This window comes from Ostrea edulis, chromosome 1, assembly GCF_947568905.1.
Source record: "Ostrea edulis chromosome 1, xbOstEdul1.1, whole genome shotgun sequence".
NCBI classification, from domain to species: domain Eukaryota; kingdom Metazoa; phylum Mollusca; class Bivalvia; order Ostreida; family Ostreidae; genus Ostrea; species Ostrea edulis.
In genome coordinates this window covers 18044847-18063934 of record NC_079164.1, presented here as the reverse complement: position 1 = coordinate 18063934, position 19088 = coordinate 18044847, and the positions used below count along the sequence as shown (strand labels likewise).

Sequence of the window (19088 nt, the reverse complement as noted above, 5' to 3'; positions counted from 1 at the left end):
TAAGTTATACGCATATTTTCCCCCCTTCACCTACCTAATGATACAGTTACCTGTTTGCGGGTCAAGCTTTTTACTCATATATAACACAATACTCGAGCAAAATATTATGTTTATGAGATCAATAAGATGTTAAAGAACAACTTTTCCAGCGAAAGCCATATCGAAATATTTACCGTTTTTTAGTTATAAAGCGAAAACTTTGAAGATCCCCAGATCCCTAGTTTAAGGAGCCAGCCCTTTTTGAGGGATATCAAAAGAAAGCTCTTAACATTTTGCACAACTTTTGTTCTACATGTCTTAACAAAATATTTTTAGTTTAAAAGATACAAAGGAAAATATGTGCAATTTTTTGCTCCTTTAGGCGTCCTAATTTTTAAACCCTGTCAACCACCGTTTCGAACGTTGTAATCAAAAAACCAAAAACGATGTGCACAACTACAATGCTCCTACTTTTCATTTTCAATGCATTTTCTGCTCAAGCTACAGTCTCGGAGCCTTTGTCTGAAAACCAAAGCCCCTAAAATTTCAATCAAAGGGGAATAACTCGTGAACAGAAGGGAATTTCTGAAAAGTAGTACATGATTTTAAAATTGTTTTGTAAAGGTTATAAACCCTGAAAATTTGAGCAAAATCCATGCAGAAATGAGCGAGATATGAAGCTTCAAAGTTAGCGTCTAGGAAAAAGGGGGGGGAAAAAAGAATAATAAGAATAATCTTAACCAGCACAATCAGTAAAAGGTCTTCCGTTGTTACGGAAGACCTTAGTTATTTGATTATTAATCGGGATGATATTTATGCATGACTAGAGAAATATTGGAATGAGGGATTTTTAATCCAATGAATAGTCGGTATCACAATTCTTTAAATATTTTAAAATTATTGAATGAGAACAGCATACTTTAAACATATAACTTTATTTCACTTTCATCTCATATATTACACAAAGTAATATTTAAAAATAGTATTTATAAAACAATGAAATATCTTAATACTCATTAAAATCAACAATTTTAAGTCCATTTCTACTGTAAGTAGACCACAATGAAAACAATGATATGAAAAGTGGTGTGTACTCTGTGTATAGGCAGGCACATGTAGTGTTTACTTAAAGAAAAAAATCAGAATACCTATAAACTTATTGTCTCACATAACAGTGGCTGGATAACGGATCGCTTGATAAATGGTAACTAAGTACAGATTCAATCAGACAGATATACTGTGTTAGGTTGTAGGGTAGTGTTAGAAATTCTGGATGTTTATGCTCTTCCTCATCCCCATGCACTCCACCTCATCAATGAACAACGTATTGGCCTTGACCCCAATATCCTCTTCCAGAGCTAGCTGGTTGCGGATGAGTCCTTTAAGGGAGTCCTCAGTCTGCTTGAGTCTCTCCTGGAGCTGAGACGCAGAGGACTCGATTTCTCCCACCTCTTCAATGAGTCTGTACTGGACTGGGTCACGACACAGTTCTACGTTGGGGCGGTTTGTTCGTGTGTCCAGTCGGGTCTGAGCCAGCTGCATAGGCAGGACCTTGTCATCAATAGCCTTCTTCAAACGGGCAATATTCTCCTCAATCTCCTTAATTTGTCCAACAACCTAAGGAAAAGAAAATTTACTCAATAATGTTGCTGTCAAGCAAAAACTTGCAACCTCTTCATTATTGCTGTTGTTCTTTTTATTTTTAATTTAATTTATGAATAAAAGATCTGGACCTACAAATAATAGTTTAAGTTTAAATGACAGAAAACATCTGATTAACACTAATGACTATGTGAATGTAATAGTTAATGGCAAGTTGACTGTCAGAGTAAAAAGTTAACCAAACTTTGTGCAAAGCAATTAAGTTTATCAAAGGGGGTACAATTATTCATTATCTGCACTTACTATATATGTTAGACAAAATGCTGCACCAATTTAAGAACATCACAACAACATGACTAACCTTATTAAGATGGTCCTCCAGCTTGCTCTTGGTGTCTTTTGTTTCGGAAATTCTTTTATTGAAAGCCACATTGACATCACTGCACTGTTTGCGCATGTCATTGGAGGTTTGTTGCAAGATTCCATCAATCAGGGTCCTAAGCTCCACAGAACTCTGGCGTTCTCTCTCCGCATTCTGGATGTTAGCATCAGAGAAATCTTGCCAATCTTCGGGGCACACAGAGCTATAAATTGATACAAAATTATGAAAAAGGATATTGCAATTTACTCGTGAACATAGAACAGTAAAAATACTATTGTAAAACATTTTTTTGTAAATGAGATTACTTACTTTGATTCAATTTTGGCAGCGCCATCTTTGAACTTTAATCCTGCTGAATTGTTTCTTATTTCTGCACAGTATTCATCAATTGACAGAGCTCCAAACTTATCTTTCAAATCTTTTTCTAGTTGATATTTAGCTTTCCTGTTTAATCTGTAAGATATTTTTGTAAAGCAGATGCAAAAATAATCCTGTAAGGTTCAACAAACTAGTAATAAATAAAATTATTTGGAACTATGAGGTATTCCTCGAAAAAATTAAGAGAGAGAGAACTTTAGAAAAAAAATTACCATGTTATTTAAAGTTAAATTATAACGTGTACCTTATTTGTTCAGTGGTTTGTTGTAGAGTTCTGTTAAGATTATAACGTGTACCTTATTTGTTCAGTGGTTTGTTGTAGAGTTCTGTTAAGATTATAACGTGTACCTTATTTGTTCAGTGGTTTGTTGTAGAGTTCTGTTAAGATTATAACGTGTACCTTATTTGTTCAGTGGTTTGTTGTAGAGTTCTGTTAAGATTATAACGTGTACCTTATTTGTTCAGTGGTTTGTTGTAGAGTTCTGTTAAGATTATAACGTGTACCTTATTTGTTCAGTGGTTTGTTGTAGAGTTCTGTTAAGATTATAACGTGTACCTTATTTGTTCAGTGGTTTGTTGTAGAGTTCTGTTAAGATTATAACGTGTACCTTATTTGTTCAGTGGTTTGTTGTAGAGTTCTGTTAAGATTATAACGTGTACCTTATTTGTTCAGTGGTTTGTTGTAGAGTTCTGTTAAGATTATAACGTGTACCTTATTTGTTCAGTGGTTTGTTGTAGAGTTCTGTTAAGATTATAACGTGTACCTTATTTGTTCAGTGGTTTGTTGTAGAGTTCTGTTAAGATTATAACGTGTACCTTATTTGTTCAGTGGTTTGTTGTAGAGTTCTGTTAAGATTATAACGTGTACCTTATTTGTTCAGTGGTTTGTTGTAGAGTTCTGTTAAGATTATAACGTGTACCTTATTTGTTCAGTGGTTTGTTGTAGAGTTCTGTTAAGATTATAACGTGTACCTTATTTGTTCAGTGGTTTGTTGTAGAGTTCTGTTAAGATTATAACGTGTACCTTATTTGTTCAGTGGTTTGTTGTAGAGTTCTGTTAAGATTATAACGTGTACCTTATTTGTTCAGTGGTTTGTTGTAGAGTTCTGTTAAGATTATAACGTGTACCTTATTTGTTCAGTGGTTTGTTGTAGAGTTCTGTTAAGATTATAACGTGTACCTTATTTGTTCAGTGGTTTGTTGTAGAGTTCTGTTAAGATTATAACGTGTACCTTATTTGTTCGGTGGTTTGTTGTAGAGTTCTATAACGTGTACCTTATTTGTTCAGTGGTTTGTTGTAGAGTTCTGTTAAGATTATAACGTGTACCTTATTTGTTCAGTGGTTTGTTGTAGAGTTCTGTTAAGATTATAACGTGTACCTTATTTGTTCGGTGGTTTGTTGTAGAGTTCTATAACGTGTACCTTATTTGTTCAGTGGTTTGTTGTAGAGTTCTGTTAAGATTATAACGTGTACCTTATTTGTTCAGTGGTTTGTTGTAGAGTTCTGTTAAGATTATAACGTGTACCTTATTTGTTCAGTGGTTTGTTGTAGAGTTCTATAACGTGTACCTTATTTGTTCAGTGGTTTGTTGTAGAGTTCTATAACGTGTACCTTATTTGTTCAGTGGTTTGTTGTAGAGTTCTATAACGTGTACCTTATTTGTTCAGTGGTTTGTTGTAGAGTTCTGTTAAGATTATAACGTGTACCTTATTTGTTCAGTGGTTTGTTGTAGAGTTCTATAACGTGTACCTTATTTGTTCAGTGGTTTGTTGTAGAGTTCTGTTAAGATTATAACGTGTACCTTATTTGTTCAGTGGTTTGTTGTAGAGTTCTATAACGTGTACCTTATTTGTTCAGTGGTTTGTTGTAGAGTTCTGTTAAGATTATAACGTGTACCTTATTTGTTCAGTGGTTTGTTGTAGAGTTCTGTTAAGATTATAACGTGTACCTTATTTGTTCAGTGGTTTGTTGTAGAGTTCTGTTAAGATTATAACGTGTACCTTATTTGTTCAGTGGTTTGTTGTAGAGTTCTGTTAAGATTATAACGTGTACCTTATTTGTTCAGTGGTTTGTTGTAGAGTTCTGTTAAGATTATAACGTGTACCTTATTTGTTCAGTGGTTTGTTGTAGAGTTCTATAACGTGTACCTTATTTGTTCAGTGGTTTGTTGTAGAGTTCTGTTAAGGAGGGCTTGGACACCTTCTATTGCTTCTACTTCTTTGATCAGCTCCTTTTGTACATCGTCATGGACCAAGTCAATGGAGGTTCTCTTCTCCCTTTAAAAATATTGTCGAGATGAAAATCACAAACTGATGTTGTACTGCAGCAAGAACAACTGGTGCAAAAATCAATGTCATGGTTGAGGTGAAACACATAGTGAGATTAATCCCGTAATTCATAGTTCAGTCATGACTCATGACATAAATTTAGTAACCAACCTGTTCAGTAAGCACTGCTTGGCTATGTGGAGGGGCTCAGCAGTGGCTTCTAAAGCCTTCTCTACTCTGGCCTTAAAGGCAATAAGACTGTCAATTTCTGTGACCAAACTGCTAAGCTTATCGTCCAACTCCTTCTTCCAGTATTTGATGTCATCAATTCTCTGTTCTGAAATCGACATGCGAATAGATAAACATTGAATTTATACATACGGCATGTTGATGCCTCATGTAAATGGTATTACTTTAAATGTAGTGTGATGTATACGTATGCATTAATTAGTATGTTTGTGTCTGTATATATAGTGTTTAAGTTTGTTTATGCTACAAATGATGAAATCAAAAGAAAGTTATGAATAAGTAATACAAAATCTTAGTGCAAACTTAAACACAATTTATCAAAATTATATGATAATACACATAGCAGTTCAGCTGCTGATTGAGTTAAGTAAACTAACCGAATTTTTTTTCCACATCTCTCTGTGTCTTATCAGTGCGTTTTGCTGTTTCATCAGTTAAGCGTTTAGACTCCTCCACCAGTCTTTCTGCTGCAGCTCTCTCTGATTCTGCATTTGCATAGTGTGTTAAGTTGGATGTTGTCCACTCAGGATGAGTGAAACGAGGTGGACCCTGAACTATCTTAGCCATCTTTCTGGAACAGTGTTACATAACTTATTAATAAAAAGCGTCAATATATTTATTCATGATTATCAGGGACATGTCTCTCTATAAATTAAACTTAGACTTGGGGTGAAAATACTGTATATAAATATCTAGATAAGTCATGCAATTTTACAAAACTTTGATGTAGGTCCGATTTACAAGGTTATAATTACTTATTCTATAATTCTATCATATAAAGGCTTACCGCTACAAGCAGTTCTTGAACGCAAAGGAAAGAGGAATGTTTTTGAATTAGAAAAAAAAAAATTACCTTCCGTTGATGTAAACACACCTTTCGTGATCAGCAAACCTTCATGGAGTACCTGGCAACGGCTGTTGCTACAGCAAAATGAGAGCGTTCAGTTGATTGGTCGGGGTGGTGTAATCTAAGTCTTGTATACGCTTTTTAAAGTACGGTATGCAATACATAACACAAACGTTCCATTTCTTTCTTCCATTGTAACAAATCATTTGATTAGTCAAAGGACAATTTCACGCGGTAAATTTGAAACAAATCACCCAACGTCTAATTCCGTAAGAGGACGGCTGTTTGGGGTGGGGTTTTTTTTTGGGGGGGGGGGGGGGCAAAGAATGTTAATTGAACAATTATATGTATCGTATTTACAAACATTATTTTGAAAATATTAATACATGCAACTGCAGTAGAATTGAATTATTGGATTTAAATTTTTCAAAGACTGACCAGTGGTTTCCAGTGGGGATCCGGGTTAGAATAGATCCTCAGTACCCCTTGCTTGTCGTAAGAAGAGACTAAATGGGGCTTTCCTTCGGATGATACCGCAAAAACCGAAATCAGGAAAGACAGCGACAGATTTAAGAATTTTAAAACTTTAATTCTTGGTCATGTTGGTGGAGTAAGTTTATAATTTTTCTTTAGTAAAACTAAAAAAGACGAATCATTTATATGCATTTTATACATGACTGTTTGACTATTTAAAAGAGAATTTTCTACACATTTCGAAATCCCTACACTAGAAATATGTGAAAGAAAATCATTGTAAGAAATTGTGTAGTTTTTGTGGAAACGAGGGGGTTATTTATATTCGGTCCTTCCTACCGGGGATAGGTAACGCGCCATCTATTCCTTGAGATAATATACAAAAGGCACATGATTCACAGGATCTTATCAATTTAAGGAGGGTGTCCACTTCTGTTCCCAAGTACCTGCTATCCTTGACAAGCTATAAAAAGATAATAATCACAGCTTCGGGGACGAACATTTGATTCTAAGGGGAGGGGCACTTTTTTGGCACAGAATCTGACCAATTTCTTATTTTTCTAATTATAGGGTATATATTTTATAGTAATGTTAGATTGTTTGATAATCAATGTCTTCCCTGAAGATAAATAGGGACTGTTACAAGGATATGATGGTAGGGGCCCATACCATCATATCCTCAGGGTTGTAACAGTCACTATAAATATATATCCTAACAATTAACAGATAATTAACTCGTTATAACGAGATAATAACTCGTTATAACGAGATGAATAACTCGTTATAACGAGATGATTAACTCGTTATAACGAGATAGTAAGTCGTTATTTATAACAATATACTAACTCGTTTTAATAACGAGATACCAACTCATTATAACAAGATAATTAACTGTTATAACGAGATAACTAATTCATTATAGCGAGACAATTAACTCGTTACATGTATAACGAGTTAACTAACTCGTTATAACGAGATACTAACTCGTTATAACAAAATACTAACTCGTTATAACGAGATAATTAACTCGATATGCTATACTAACTCGTTATAGGCCTAACGAGTTAGATTTATTTTTTCACTTTTCATTAAAAAATGAGCCTATCTGGCTTATTACTAAAGTATTTCTAATGGTCAACCAAAATTTGAATATCAGTTGTTGATTGATAAGCAAGAAAATGTCTGCAATGAGAGTAATACTTGTAGTATCACATTCCACTGTTCAAAATCATCTTTCTAAATACAGTATGCAAGTATAATACACATGTACATACAGGATCCAATTGTTCTGAATGTTTTATGTCTAAAGCAGGAAAGTTAGAATAATTATGTAAATGAGAATAATTGTACTCTGTGAAAAAAATTAAAGATAGCATTTGTTGACTTGATTACAGGGGGCACCAAGGGACAGTGCCTGTTAACAGTCTGGTATTAGATTATTGTACCAGACCAGGGCCGTAAATTACATGGAGGCGGAGGAGGCAGCTGCCTCCTCCAACTTTTGAGCCAAAAAAAATTTAAAAAAGTTCATTAGAATTTATGTTGTTTCCAATAACTAAGAACATGATACCTCCCTTAGAAAGCATTCCAAATCTTTCTTTTAGAATGAGTTAGTCAAATAACATCTTAGAAGGCCCTAGAATCAAGGATTTTGCACGAAACGTGTTCAGTGTGCACAAAATGTGCTCAGCGCTATACCTCTTTGAAGCCCTTCACCGGTCTTGGTGACGTCTCCACATGAGTGAAAAATTCTGGAGAGAGACGTTAAAGAAGATGCAATGTAACTGAAAAATGAATTCACCTAACAAAGATGCCTCAATACCAATATGACTAATATAATCTTGCTATTCTGGATAAGACCAAGGTAACAAGGTCATAGAAGAAATCTATATACAAAATATAAAAGGAGACATTGAATAGGTAAGATTTCTATTAAAAGTAGGTCAAACTTCCAGGTCATGATCACAAAGTAAAACACTAAAGTACATGTATAACAAGGTCTTATCATAAAGATCTATTCACAACATGTGAAAGTTTTCCTTTATTAGGTCAGGGTTTTTTAAGAAAGTAGATCAAGGTCACAAGATCATATACAATTGTATCACAAGGTCTTGTCATAACGAATCTATATACAAACTATTTAAAACGCTAGGAAGATATTTAACAGGTTACCTTTTCTTAAAAGTAGTTCAAATTTCAAAGGTCACAAGGTCAAAGTATGAAATTAAAAAAGGTATTGCCATAAGAAATCTATACACAAAATATGAAAGATTTACCTTAAATAGTTCAGGAGATATTGTACAGGTCAGAGATTTAAAAAGCAGGTACAACTCCAAGGTCACAATTCACGAAATAAGTTTTTGTCATAAAGAATCTATCTACAAAATATCAAAGCCCTAGACTTTAGACAGTTCATGAGATATTGAATACGTGGTTTTTAAAAAGTACGTCAAAACATCATTGTGTACAAGGTCCTGTCTTAAAGCTGTATGACCCGATGTTCATGTATTATTTTTGTACATAATTACTTTAAAGCAGATTAATTACTTGATAAAGTTATTAACTTTCCCTTAATTACATGCTTGAAAACATCTGCATGTAAATGAAAACAGTGCGAATATTATTTAGAAAGTAAATATAGTGGCTACATATATAAATCGCCCCATAATAGATGTCTATAAATAGACCCACGCGCGTCAGGGGAATCCCAACATGATGTATTAACTCATACTCAACTGTCTAGTTTTAAGGCTGAAAGAGCGTAAAACAACGAATTACTAAGAGGTATTTGATATTTTTATTTCTATTAAACTTATGGTACGGTACTGTTATAACAAAATACACAGCTTTACACAGATAAGACCACTGATGATCTGAAAGTTTGAACTGGTCATGTGACTGTCACTTGAAATGGCAGAGTGACGCGGTTATTTGTAAACATCGATTTAAAATCAAATTATTTGGGTTAAAACAGGTGAAATAATTTATGATATGTCGTACAGTCTCATAACTACATACATGCGATGATTTAATAGCGTTTTTACGAGATGGAAAAAAATATTGCTTTAAAGAATCTATATACAAAATATAAAGCCCCACCTCAATAGTTCCGGATGTATTTCATAGGTTATGTTTTCTTTAAAGTAGGACGAACTCCGAGTTCACGGTCAAAGAACATGATATCAAATGAAAGGTCTTGCCATAAGAAATATAAACACAAGATACGAAAGATCTACCTTACATAGTTCAGGATATGTTGAATAAGCCAGATTTTTATTAAAAGTATGTCAAACTTCCAGGTCAAGGTTATACATCATTGCATCACGTGATAGGTCCTTCCGTAAAGAATGTATTGTGATCCGGGTTAGAATAGGTAATCAGTACCCCTTGCTTGTCGTAAGAGGCGACTAAATGAGGCGGTACTTCGGATGAGACCGCAAAATCCGAGGCCCCGTGTCACAGCAGGAGTGGCACGATAAAGACCTCTCATTCCTCAAAGACCGTAAGCGTCGAGCATAGGCCTACATTTTACAGCCCTTCACCGGCAATGGTGACGTCTCCATATGAGTGAAAGATTCTCGAGCGGGACGTTAAACAATATACAAGCAACCAACAAAATATGAAAGCCCTAGCTTAAATACTTCAAAAAATATCTTTAAAGATTTTTCCTATATGTATATATCAGCAAATAACACTGGGAATTTTTTTTAATGACCCCACCCTATTTTTGCAATTTCGTGATTATCTCCCCTTTGAAGGGGACATGGCCTTTCATTTGTACAAACTAAAATCCCTTTCACCCAAGGATGCTTTTTGCCAAGTTAGGTTGAAATTGACACAGAAGTTGAAAACGTAAAACAGACACACAGACGAAGGGTGATCAGAAAAGCTTACTGGAGCTTACAGCTCAGGTGAGCTAAAAATGAGAACATAAAAACAACAGAATCATACCATTTATGTTGAACAATTTGGAAAATCAAAACCAATAATAAATCAATCATAACTGAGAAAAAATCAATACGCCAATCATTTCATTAGTCGTGTATAGTCTTTTGGTATGTATATACATGTATAAGTACACAAATTAGGATGGGAAAAGAAATTGATTTGATCAATAGGTATTCAATAAAATCAATATAATTGGTAGTAATTCATGATTACATGTATTTTAAAGTACACATTTTGAGACCAAGCCAAGTTTTACAGTATCCCCTAATCAGAAAGTTTACTGAAACAGACTATAATTATATTGTACAAGAGTGTAACACATCCAATTCATAGATTTTTTTAAAAAGAAGAATGTCGTCTGCTGCGCACAGTCTGTAAATTTCAGTAGAGCTTGAGTGGAGGCCTTTTATGGATGCGCAATTTTCTATGTTACTTTGAAGACGTTCTGAAAATCGGGTATTTGTGCTTGATTGTTGATTATGCACCTCGACAACTGGTATGGAAATCGTTGTGTGGAAAATGACATGATTTATTTAAGCATCACCTCTCGCGATAAGTCAACATGGCTCAGGCAGTTGTAACGTGTGAACTGTGTGAGGATGATCCTGTTCTCATGCATTGTAATTCCTGCCACATTAACCTTTGCAGTGAATGTGTTGGGAAACACGTTTCTTCCTTGCTCTCCAAACAACACGACGTAGTAGGTTTTCAGTACCGGAAAAGTGACGTCACACTTCCAGATTGTCAGAGCCACCTTTATCAAAAATGTGACATTTACTGCAAAACCTGTAAATTTCCAATATGCAGCAAGTGTGTTGTCTCTCCAGAACACAAGCAACATGAGATAACCGACATTATTGACGAGTATCTAACAAGAAAAGAACTGCTTTCACAAGAGGCGACCATGCTTGAAAAATTTGTCATCCCAGAGCTCGATAACGTGGAGAGTTCTCTAGGATCTAATATGACCAAATTAACAAGAGAATACGATTCTGTTACCAATTTGCTATCGAAAGAAGTTGATAAGCTCTACATTGAAATAAGGAAGAAAGTCGAAGAAAAGAAAATGTTGTTGCAGGATTTGCAAGACAGTGATGCCAGGGAGCTGCGATCACAACTTGTTCAAATTTCGAAAAGGAATCTGACCGTTAAGCAAGTAGTTTCTGATTACAAGGTAGCATTGTCCGGAAATAATGTCGCTGCAGTATTTTCTTGTCCATACACGGAAAACCAATTCCGAGATATTCCTTCCATGGTTGGCATTTGTGCCCCCAAATATTCTCCAACTTTAGAATTTGATCAAGTTCAAGCTCTCCTTGGTAAAATAGAAATCTTAGATCGCTGTGTTGCCAAAAATGGCTATACAATATCCACATCACAAAACACTCAGTCCTCTTGTGTGGAGAAAAAGATTTTAGAGGAGCCAGAATTGTTGAGTACATTTCACACCGAGTATGAGGAACTTCAGTCTATATTCTGTGTAGGCACCAATGAGGTATGGGCGGTTGGAAGTGTTCGAGGAACTATGACAAGATTTAACATTGACGGTACTAAGTTAGAAACATTGCAGGTCATCCAAGGATATTCGCCTAACGACATCCATGTGGATTACGAAGGGAACATACTCTTCACTGTCATGGGAGAAAGAAGTGTGGTCATGTGGAAAAATGGAAAACGGGAAGTAATTGCCGCGTGGAAAAACTGGAAACCAACAGCATTGTTTGTCAACAAGCTAGGACACATACTGGTTTGCATGATGTCTGCAGACAAAAGAGATGCACGGATTGTCCGTTTAGTCAAAACAAAGCAAAAACAGAAGATACAGTTTGATGAAGGTGAACAATTGTTCTTCAGGCCACTGGCTATTGTAGAGAATAAAAATGAAGATATATGTGTGGTCAATAGTGGAACCAGAGGTGTTGTCGTAGTGAACAAGTCTGGGATTCTGCGATTCACCTACAGTGGGAAGGCGCCATCCTTGACATTCCGCTTTAAACCAACGTCGATAGCCATTGACAACAGGGGGCAAATTCTGGTCACCGACGCCATGAACAACTGTGTTCACATTTTAGACGAGGATGGAAATTTTCTTCTTTCAATAGGCAAATCCATGATGAATATGCCATCAGATCTTGGTGTAGACGAGAATGAAAATCTTTGGATTGGGGAGTTGCATTCAGGAAAAATAAAAGTTTTCAAATATTTAACGACTCGCCGCCCTGATGGGAGTGTTCCCTCTGCTGAGAGTAGTCCATCACAATGACACAAGCGAATGAACACAGTTTATTGCAATACGATCCAGATCGATACCCACAACAGGAATTATCTGATGCTATGATTCATTCACCATATTTCATATGAAAGACATTAGTAATAAAACATTTATAAGTGGCCATGCAGTTTCATTATTTTTAAAATTGCCTAGATGGTCGAGCGGTCTAGCGCGCCGGTTACATGCTGCTAGGAGATTTGGTTCCGCGGGTCGTGAGTTTAACCCCGGGTAGGGGCGGAAGTGGGTATCCAAATAAAGTGAAATTTTCTTTGCTTTATATTAAATATTTCTTCACTTAGGGTAGTTATGTTCATTTAAGAGTTCATTGCTATTTCTGTGCTTTATATATATATATACATGAATATATAATTAATTCACGGCATATCAATTCATATTTGTAAGCTATACAAGTGCTCGACATTAATTTCATTATGTGCATCGCAAGATATACAAGTATATGAGAGCGATTCAATATTCGCATCTAATTACGTGTACTTCAAAGGTATAATTATGACATCAGTGGTGGGAAGGATAGGTAATGTTTACTCTCGACAGAAACATTTACTCTCGATAAAATCATTCGAGAGAAACGGCACGCCATGCATCCACTTCCAAACGCAGTTCACTATTATGCCACCAAGTAGTGCAGAGCACGGTGACGTGATTATGGTGAATCGATTAGGAAACCATAGCGATACCGTAGTAACACATGCAACTACAGGAAGTGAAAGTGAAAGGCAGATATGGATACTAGTCTGTTCTCACAAGTTAAAATAAAATTATGACACAGTGACATCTATAATTATTTCATTCAATTATCTGGTGAAAAAAAAATGATCATATAGAGTTATTCATTTTCAAGAACTCTGTTAATATTATACCTAAATTTACAAGTCACGGAAATGAAACAAAGCGTGAAAATATTCATATTACAGTTTAATTGATAGCGGCAACACAACTGCTCTACCTTGTAACTTTATAAAAATGTCGAATGATACAGATGATTAAGATTCATAATTCTTAACTGTCATGCATAATGTCTCTGATAAGACTTCCATCGATAGTGACAAAGTGAAGGAAAGTAAGACTCCTCTCGCCTCTAGGAACCCATCAACTGGCTATACCTTCCCTCGATCTGAACCTCGAAACCCATCAGCTGGCTACACCGTCCCTCGATCTGAACCTCGGAACCCATCAGCTGGCTACACCGTCCCTCGATCTGAACCTCGGAACCCATCAGCTGGCTACACCGTCCCTCGATCTGAACCTCGGAACCCATCAGCTGGCTACACCGTCCCTCAATCTGAACCTCGGAACTGATCAGCTGGCTATACCATCCCTCGATCTGAATCTTGGGACCCATCAACTGGCTACACCGTCCCTCGATCTGAACCCATCAGCTGGCTATACCGTCCCTCGATCTACACCTCGGAACCCATCAGCTGGCTATACCATCCCTCTATCTGAACCTCGGAACCCATCAGCTGGCTACACCGTCCCTCGATCTGAACCTCGGAACCCATCAGCTGGCTACACCGTCCCTCGATCTGGACCTCGGGACCCATCCGTTGTTAATATCCGGGCTATCACCAGCATATAGCTTTATTCTACATTCTGTGCTCCCCTTAGTCTTTTTTCATGCTTTTGTTAATGTTGTTCACATTTTGCAGGAAGTTATAATAATTGTACTTGATGTCGTACTGCATATCATACCAATAATTCACTGGAAGAAAAATAAAAAATTATCCTTAATTAAACAAAGCATTGATTAATTGAGTAATTGATTAACAAGAGAAACGCAGGTCTTATCATTCGCTGGAGTAATGGTTAAAAGTATCACTAGCCCCAAGGACTACGAAATCTAGAATAATTTTCCTGTTCTGCATATCTAAGCTAAATTCTAATATTCAGCAGCAGTATGAACACAATATGTGTTCAAATAAAAACCGCAAATTCCCGCGAAAGTGTCATACTTATGACAGACTTTAAATGATATATGTTATATCAGCACTACATGGAGCCACCCTAGAGGGTCAGAACCCTGAGGATGCGAAATTCACAATTTGGTGTACATCTCCTTTGGCCTTTCCTAAATATGCACTTAGCAAACTTAAAGAAGTTTTTCATATGAGAAAGACATCTCATCACTATGACCAATTTGGTCCCACCCTGGTACTAAATCCCTGGGATAAAGAAATTTACAATTTAAGTAAAGGGCTACCTGAATTTGGTTTCAATTTAGTATCGGTAACATTAAAGAAAATATCATTTTAAAAATGTTTTACACAAACACTATATGCCAAGTTTGATCCCTCACTAGAGTACCCAGGGATCATGAAATTTACAATTTTGGTAGAGGCCATGTGCTCTATGCATTTAGTTTTTTCTTACAGATGTGCGATTGTAAAGAAGAAGATTTGTGAAACAGTTCTTAATGTCTCGGGGGATGCAGGAGTCCCACCCCTGCCAAACACACTACCTGCAATGCATCCGTGCGACTGCTGGACATGATGATACCACAGGGACGGGAGGTACAATATCTCCCCCTCCTTCACGAACACCTCCAACATCCGGGCCTTTCCAAACTCTGGGTACTTCTGCGAGTTTGGAGCAAGAGGATTTACTGCAATCCATGGAATCTAAAATTAGCAACCAAAATCAACTGTACAGCATTTTTCTTATATAACAAGTTATTGAAATTATTTCATGTTATCATTTTACTTAAAATGTATGTTTTGCAAACCTGGCCAGTTTCCTTTTCGGCTTCGACATGAAATGTTCCGTCCTTTTCAGTAAATTTCGCTGCTTGGTAAGTATCTATACCAAAAAAAACACAGGTCAGAAAATGAACAATGTATATAAATCATGTTACTAAAAGATCTGCTAGTTCTAACCTACAATCAAAATATCTAACCCAAGTGTTACACAGGGTGAATTTGTTGATCAAATCCTAGTTTGAGTTAGGTTCATGGTTTGAAAATAGCTTTCATTAAGTTGGAAACTAGACATATATTTTTACTGAAAATACACGAATGATTTAAAGGAATGTCTAGACAACTTGATTTACAGACCTTGATCATGATTTATAGACAATGCGCTAACACGCGATTTCCATGGAAACATTGTAGGCTTATCAACTAATATCACGTATAAAGTTATTAATGGCAGCCCATGAAAACTCCTGTGATGAATATAAGACCTATCTCACTTTTATTTTCACCAGTGCACAAACTGGGTACTCAGAATTTTACACAACAAAATAAAAACATTTTGTCAATATACAAATTTATATGTGTACATAAAGCCTAACATTTGAAGGAAATCCACTCGTAAATGTTTGTGCACATCGCAATATCTACAATTTTCGAGGACAACCCTTGCATATTCGACTGCTTTGAAAACAGTTAAATTGTTTGTTCATACATGTACAGAACCGTAAAAATCAACATAACCACCCATATTTTCAGAATACGATGCATCTAATTATAATAAATTATCATTCTGTATATACATATTATGATGCATATGTGTCCTTTTGAAGAACTCGGGAAGTGTTTACCGTAAGGGACAAAGGCAGAGTCCGTCGGTGGAATCAAGATGAACTTCTTCCACCCCCTCACAACGCAGTATAGGTTCTCGTAGTGGTCTTTGTGCACTAAAAGTGTGTATCACTGTATGATTAAACATCAGATAAAACGAATTCGTTTTCTAACAGTTGTTCACTACAGATGCTGATTATTTCAATCAAAACTTACTTGAGGTTACGGCCCGTGTGTCTCCCATCCAAAAGTTTACAGCATCTGGTTTTAAGCCTGAAAAATGGATGTTTAAAGAGAACCAATCAAACCTATGATAAAAGGCCTAAATCAAAATTTTATTTGTTTTCCCCCAATTTGACCGACCCAGGAAAATGCTATTTATTTTGAAACAAGTAACTTTGTATTATTAAATTTCAACCCCTCCCGAACCCAATTTTTTTTTCATACCTACCCATATAGCTCAATATGAAGGGTTGCAAAAAAAGGAACAATTTGCAATATTTCAATCATATATATATATAGTGTAATATCGAAAATTAATATATATTTATATATATATATATATATATATATATATATATATATATATATATATTAATTTTCGATATTACACCACAAAGGTATAAAGTTTGAAGCTATATATATACCAAACGCCTCCGTGCCCCATGGAATATCTGGTTCAACATCACCAATGATGTCCTCAAATTCGTCAATGAAGTTTGAATTCTGTTTCTGTATGTAGAAGACGCCATTGTACTGGTCAGGGTGGTCCATGATGTCCAGGAATTCCGACATCGCCATCTGTCGTTCTTCCGGCATGACAAACTTCCCGTCCGTGATGGCGTCGGCATATCCGTTAGGGGTCACCGCGACAGTGACGACACGCTCTCCTAGCTTCTCTCTGGACAAAGAAAACCGTCATTTAATAAAAATTAAATAACATTACAAGAAGTGTTTGCCGTCCTTCTCTTCCCCCTAAAATAACAGACAGTACAAGACACAAATAGAAAGATGTACTTTGACTGTGAATTCAGTGTGACACGAATGCTTGGGGTAGATTTGAGGAGTCCTGAGCTACCTAGGGCTCAATCCGGGTCCTGAGTGAAACTCTCATTGCATGGTTGTATATATCGGGGGTGGAGATAAGGGGGGGGGGGAATAATTCAGCACGCGAAATCTATTGGCATTTTAAATATTTTGTTAGTTCATTAAATATGAATTCATATAGGTGAAGTGCCACAAAATTTGACCCTAATTTGTGTAACCGAGTCTGCTTTAGGCATTTTGAGAATCAAAGATGTGTTTGTAAAACACTGCTGTCCCTGTATGACAGCAATGTAATAATGATACCTAAAGAAAAGTCTCGCCACAAGGAATCCACATGAGATATACGAAAGCCCTATCACTATACCTTGTACATTCGTCTAATCATTGTACATTTTACTTCTTAAAATTATTATCTTGCATGACATATTGTAATATTTTAGGAGAGGGACTTGTAAGTTGTTAGAACTTGTTCCCAGTGCTTTTGATTTGATCAATAAAAACAAATCACTGCATACAATTTCATTCATAGTACGTGTACATAAGGATTTAGATGACTCCTTTTATATATTGAACAGTCCCTCTATTACATAAATATTTCTTTTTCAGAGTTTAAAAGAAAGAAAAAAGATAAAGAACACAACCATGTGAAAACAAATTCAATCAATTAAATTATCAGCAGATTGAATAAAGAGTTGAACTCCTTTTGGTGTTCATCTGAACCTGAGATTCAGGGTATCAAAATATCCATGTATGATTTAACGTTATAAAGTTTATGTGAATTTTATGTGAAATTCACGTAAAATTCACGTGAATTTTATGTGAAATTCATGTTAAAGATTTCACGTGAACTTTTTTCGTGTGAAGTCACATTTGATGCTCTTTTAACGTGAATTTCGCGTAAAATTTTTCACGTGAAATTCATGTGAATTTCACATGAGGCACATTTGCCTGTGTACCATTCAAAAGTTATGGCCTATATTAACGTTTGTTAAAAATAAAAATAAGGTCAAACTCCCAGGTCAAGGTCATATGGTAAAACAAGATGTGTTTGTGAAACAAATGCCCCCGATAATGGCCAATTCCGAAGATGGCCAAGGTCACAAGGACAAATATCTTGGTACCAGTAGAAAGATCTCATCACAAGAAATGTTCATGTACAATATGAAAGCTCTAATATTTGCCATTTCGAAGTTATGACCAATGTAAAAAAAAAAAAAAAAAAAAAAAAAGTAGGTCAAATGTCAAGGTCAAAAGGTTTAGTACCCACGGAAAGGTCTTGTCACAAGGAATACTCATGTGAAATATCAAAGCTCTATCACTTACTGTTCAAAAGTTATTAGCAAGGTTAAAGTTTCAGACAGAATGACAGACAGGACAAAAACAATATGCCCCCCCCCCCCCCCCCCCGATCTTCGATCTCGGGGGCATAAAAAATGTTGTTACGAAAAAAAAAAAAGGTCATCTCAAAAGGGATACACATATGAAATCCTTATCACTAACCAATCAAAAGTTATGGACAAGATTAAAGTTTTTCAAAAGTATAGGTCATCAGGTACAAAGAATAGTTATGGAGCAAGGTAAAAAGAAATTGCGGACAAACAGACAGACCAAAACATATATGCCTCCCAATCTCCGATTACGGGGGAAAAAACCAAAAATTTAAAATAAATATTCCTCAGAACACCGAGAGCAGGCCACGCTACACATGTGCAGAGCGCCCGTGATTTTGTCGCGCCAACCCTTACTGTGGTATGGAACTATTCTCGATAGAAAAGTGGACAGGCATAGCCTACATACGTGGATGTAGGCTATGCCTGTCCACTTCTCTTAAGGAGGTATGCTACACCAGAGAAATATGATATGGATGAAAAGTGTAGGATATGTAGAACAATATTTTGAAATAGAAAATTTTCACAATTTACTTTATTTAGTCAAAAAATGCAGTTTTAGTCGAAAGCAATTTGAAGAAAGATAAAAAAAAAAAAAAAAAAAAAAAAAACAAAAAAAAAAAAAACAAACCTCTGCTGGACACGAACCCGTGATCTACGGTTCAGCAGTCGACGTACTAACCTACTAATCTACTCAGCTATTTAAATGAATATT

The 19088-nt window shown here is 35.8% G+C and overlaps 3 protein-coding genes across 4 annotated transcripts in view; 1 reads left to right on the top strand and 2 right to left on the bottom strand.

Annotated features, from left to right (window-relative positions):
* Positions 1-898: 898 nt before the first annotated feature.
* LOC125662861 (tektin-1-like) lies at positions 899-5819 on the bottom strand. Its single transcript, XM_056152943.1, has 7 exons — positions 5712-5819; positions 5236-5429; positions 4781-4946; positions 4490-4618; positions 2273-2416; positions 1943-2165; positions 899-1596 (listed from the first exon to the last, which is right to left on the bottom strand). The coding sequence occupies exons 2-7, from the start codon at positions 5423-5425 to the stop codon at positions 1240-1242; spliced, it is 1209 nt and encodes a 402-aa protein (XP_056008918.1). The 5' UTR covers positions 5426-5429; positions 5712-5819; the 3' UTR covers positions 899-1239.
* A 4595-nt stretch (positions 5820-10414) lies between these two features.
* Positions 10415-12520, top strand: LOC125662814 (E3 ubiquitin-protein ligase TRIM71-like). Its single transcript, XM_048895181.2, has one exon. The coding sequence runs from the start codon at positions 10690-10692 to the stop codon at positions 12388-12390; it is 1701 nt and encodes a 566-aa protein (XP_048751138.2). The 5' UTR covers positions 10415-10689; the 3' UTR covers positions 12391-12520.
* A 669-nt stretch (positions 12521-13189) lies between these two features.
* LOC125662822 (bifunctional peptidase and (3S)-lysyl hydroxylase Jmjd7-like) overlaps positions 13190-19088 on the bottom strand; it is an 8180-nt gene continuing 2281 nt past the window's right edge. The window contains exons 3-9 of one of the 2 annotated variants that reach the window (XR_008799701.1): positions 16586-16839; positions 16155-16211; positions 15959-16054; positions 15143-15216; positions 14879-15038; positions 13825-14122; positions 13190-13666 (exon numbers count right to left, since the gene is read on the bottom strand). Coding sequence is in view for 1 of the 2 variants with exons in the window: in XM_048895192.2 (XP_048751149.2) it covers positions 14025-14122; positions 14879-15038; positions 15143-15216; positions 15959-16054; positions 16155-16211; positions 16586-16839 (739 nt within the window). In the remaining variant the exon portion in view is untranslated. Of the gene's footprint in view, positions 14123-14878; positions 15039-15142; positions 15217-15958; positions 16055-16154; positions 16212-16585; positions 16840-19088 lie in introns of both variants that reach the window. The other variant, XM_048895192.2, reaches the window with a different exon arrangement.

What these genes read in the sequence shown, in the direction of transcription:
- LOC125662861 (XM_056152943.1), bottom strand. Translation starts at nt 5,425, where the DNA reads ATGGCTAAGATAGTTCAGGGTCCACCTCGTTTCACTCATCCTGAGTGG. An exon ending in AGATGTGGAAAAAAAATTCG is followed by an intron (nt 4,947 to 5,235) that starts GTTAGTTTACTT and finishes TGTCGATTTCAG; the next exon opens with AACAGAGAATTGATGACATC. An exon ending in TGGAGGACCATCTTAATAAG is followed by an intron (nt 1,597 to 1,942) that starts GTTAGTCATGTT and finishes TCTTTTCCTTAG; the next exon opens with GTTGTTGGACAAATTAAGGA.
- LOC125662814 (XM_048895181.2), top strand. Translation starts at nt 10,690, where the DNA reads ATGGCTCAGGCAGTTGTAACGTGTGAACTGTGTGAGGATGATCCTGTT.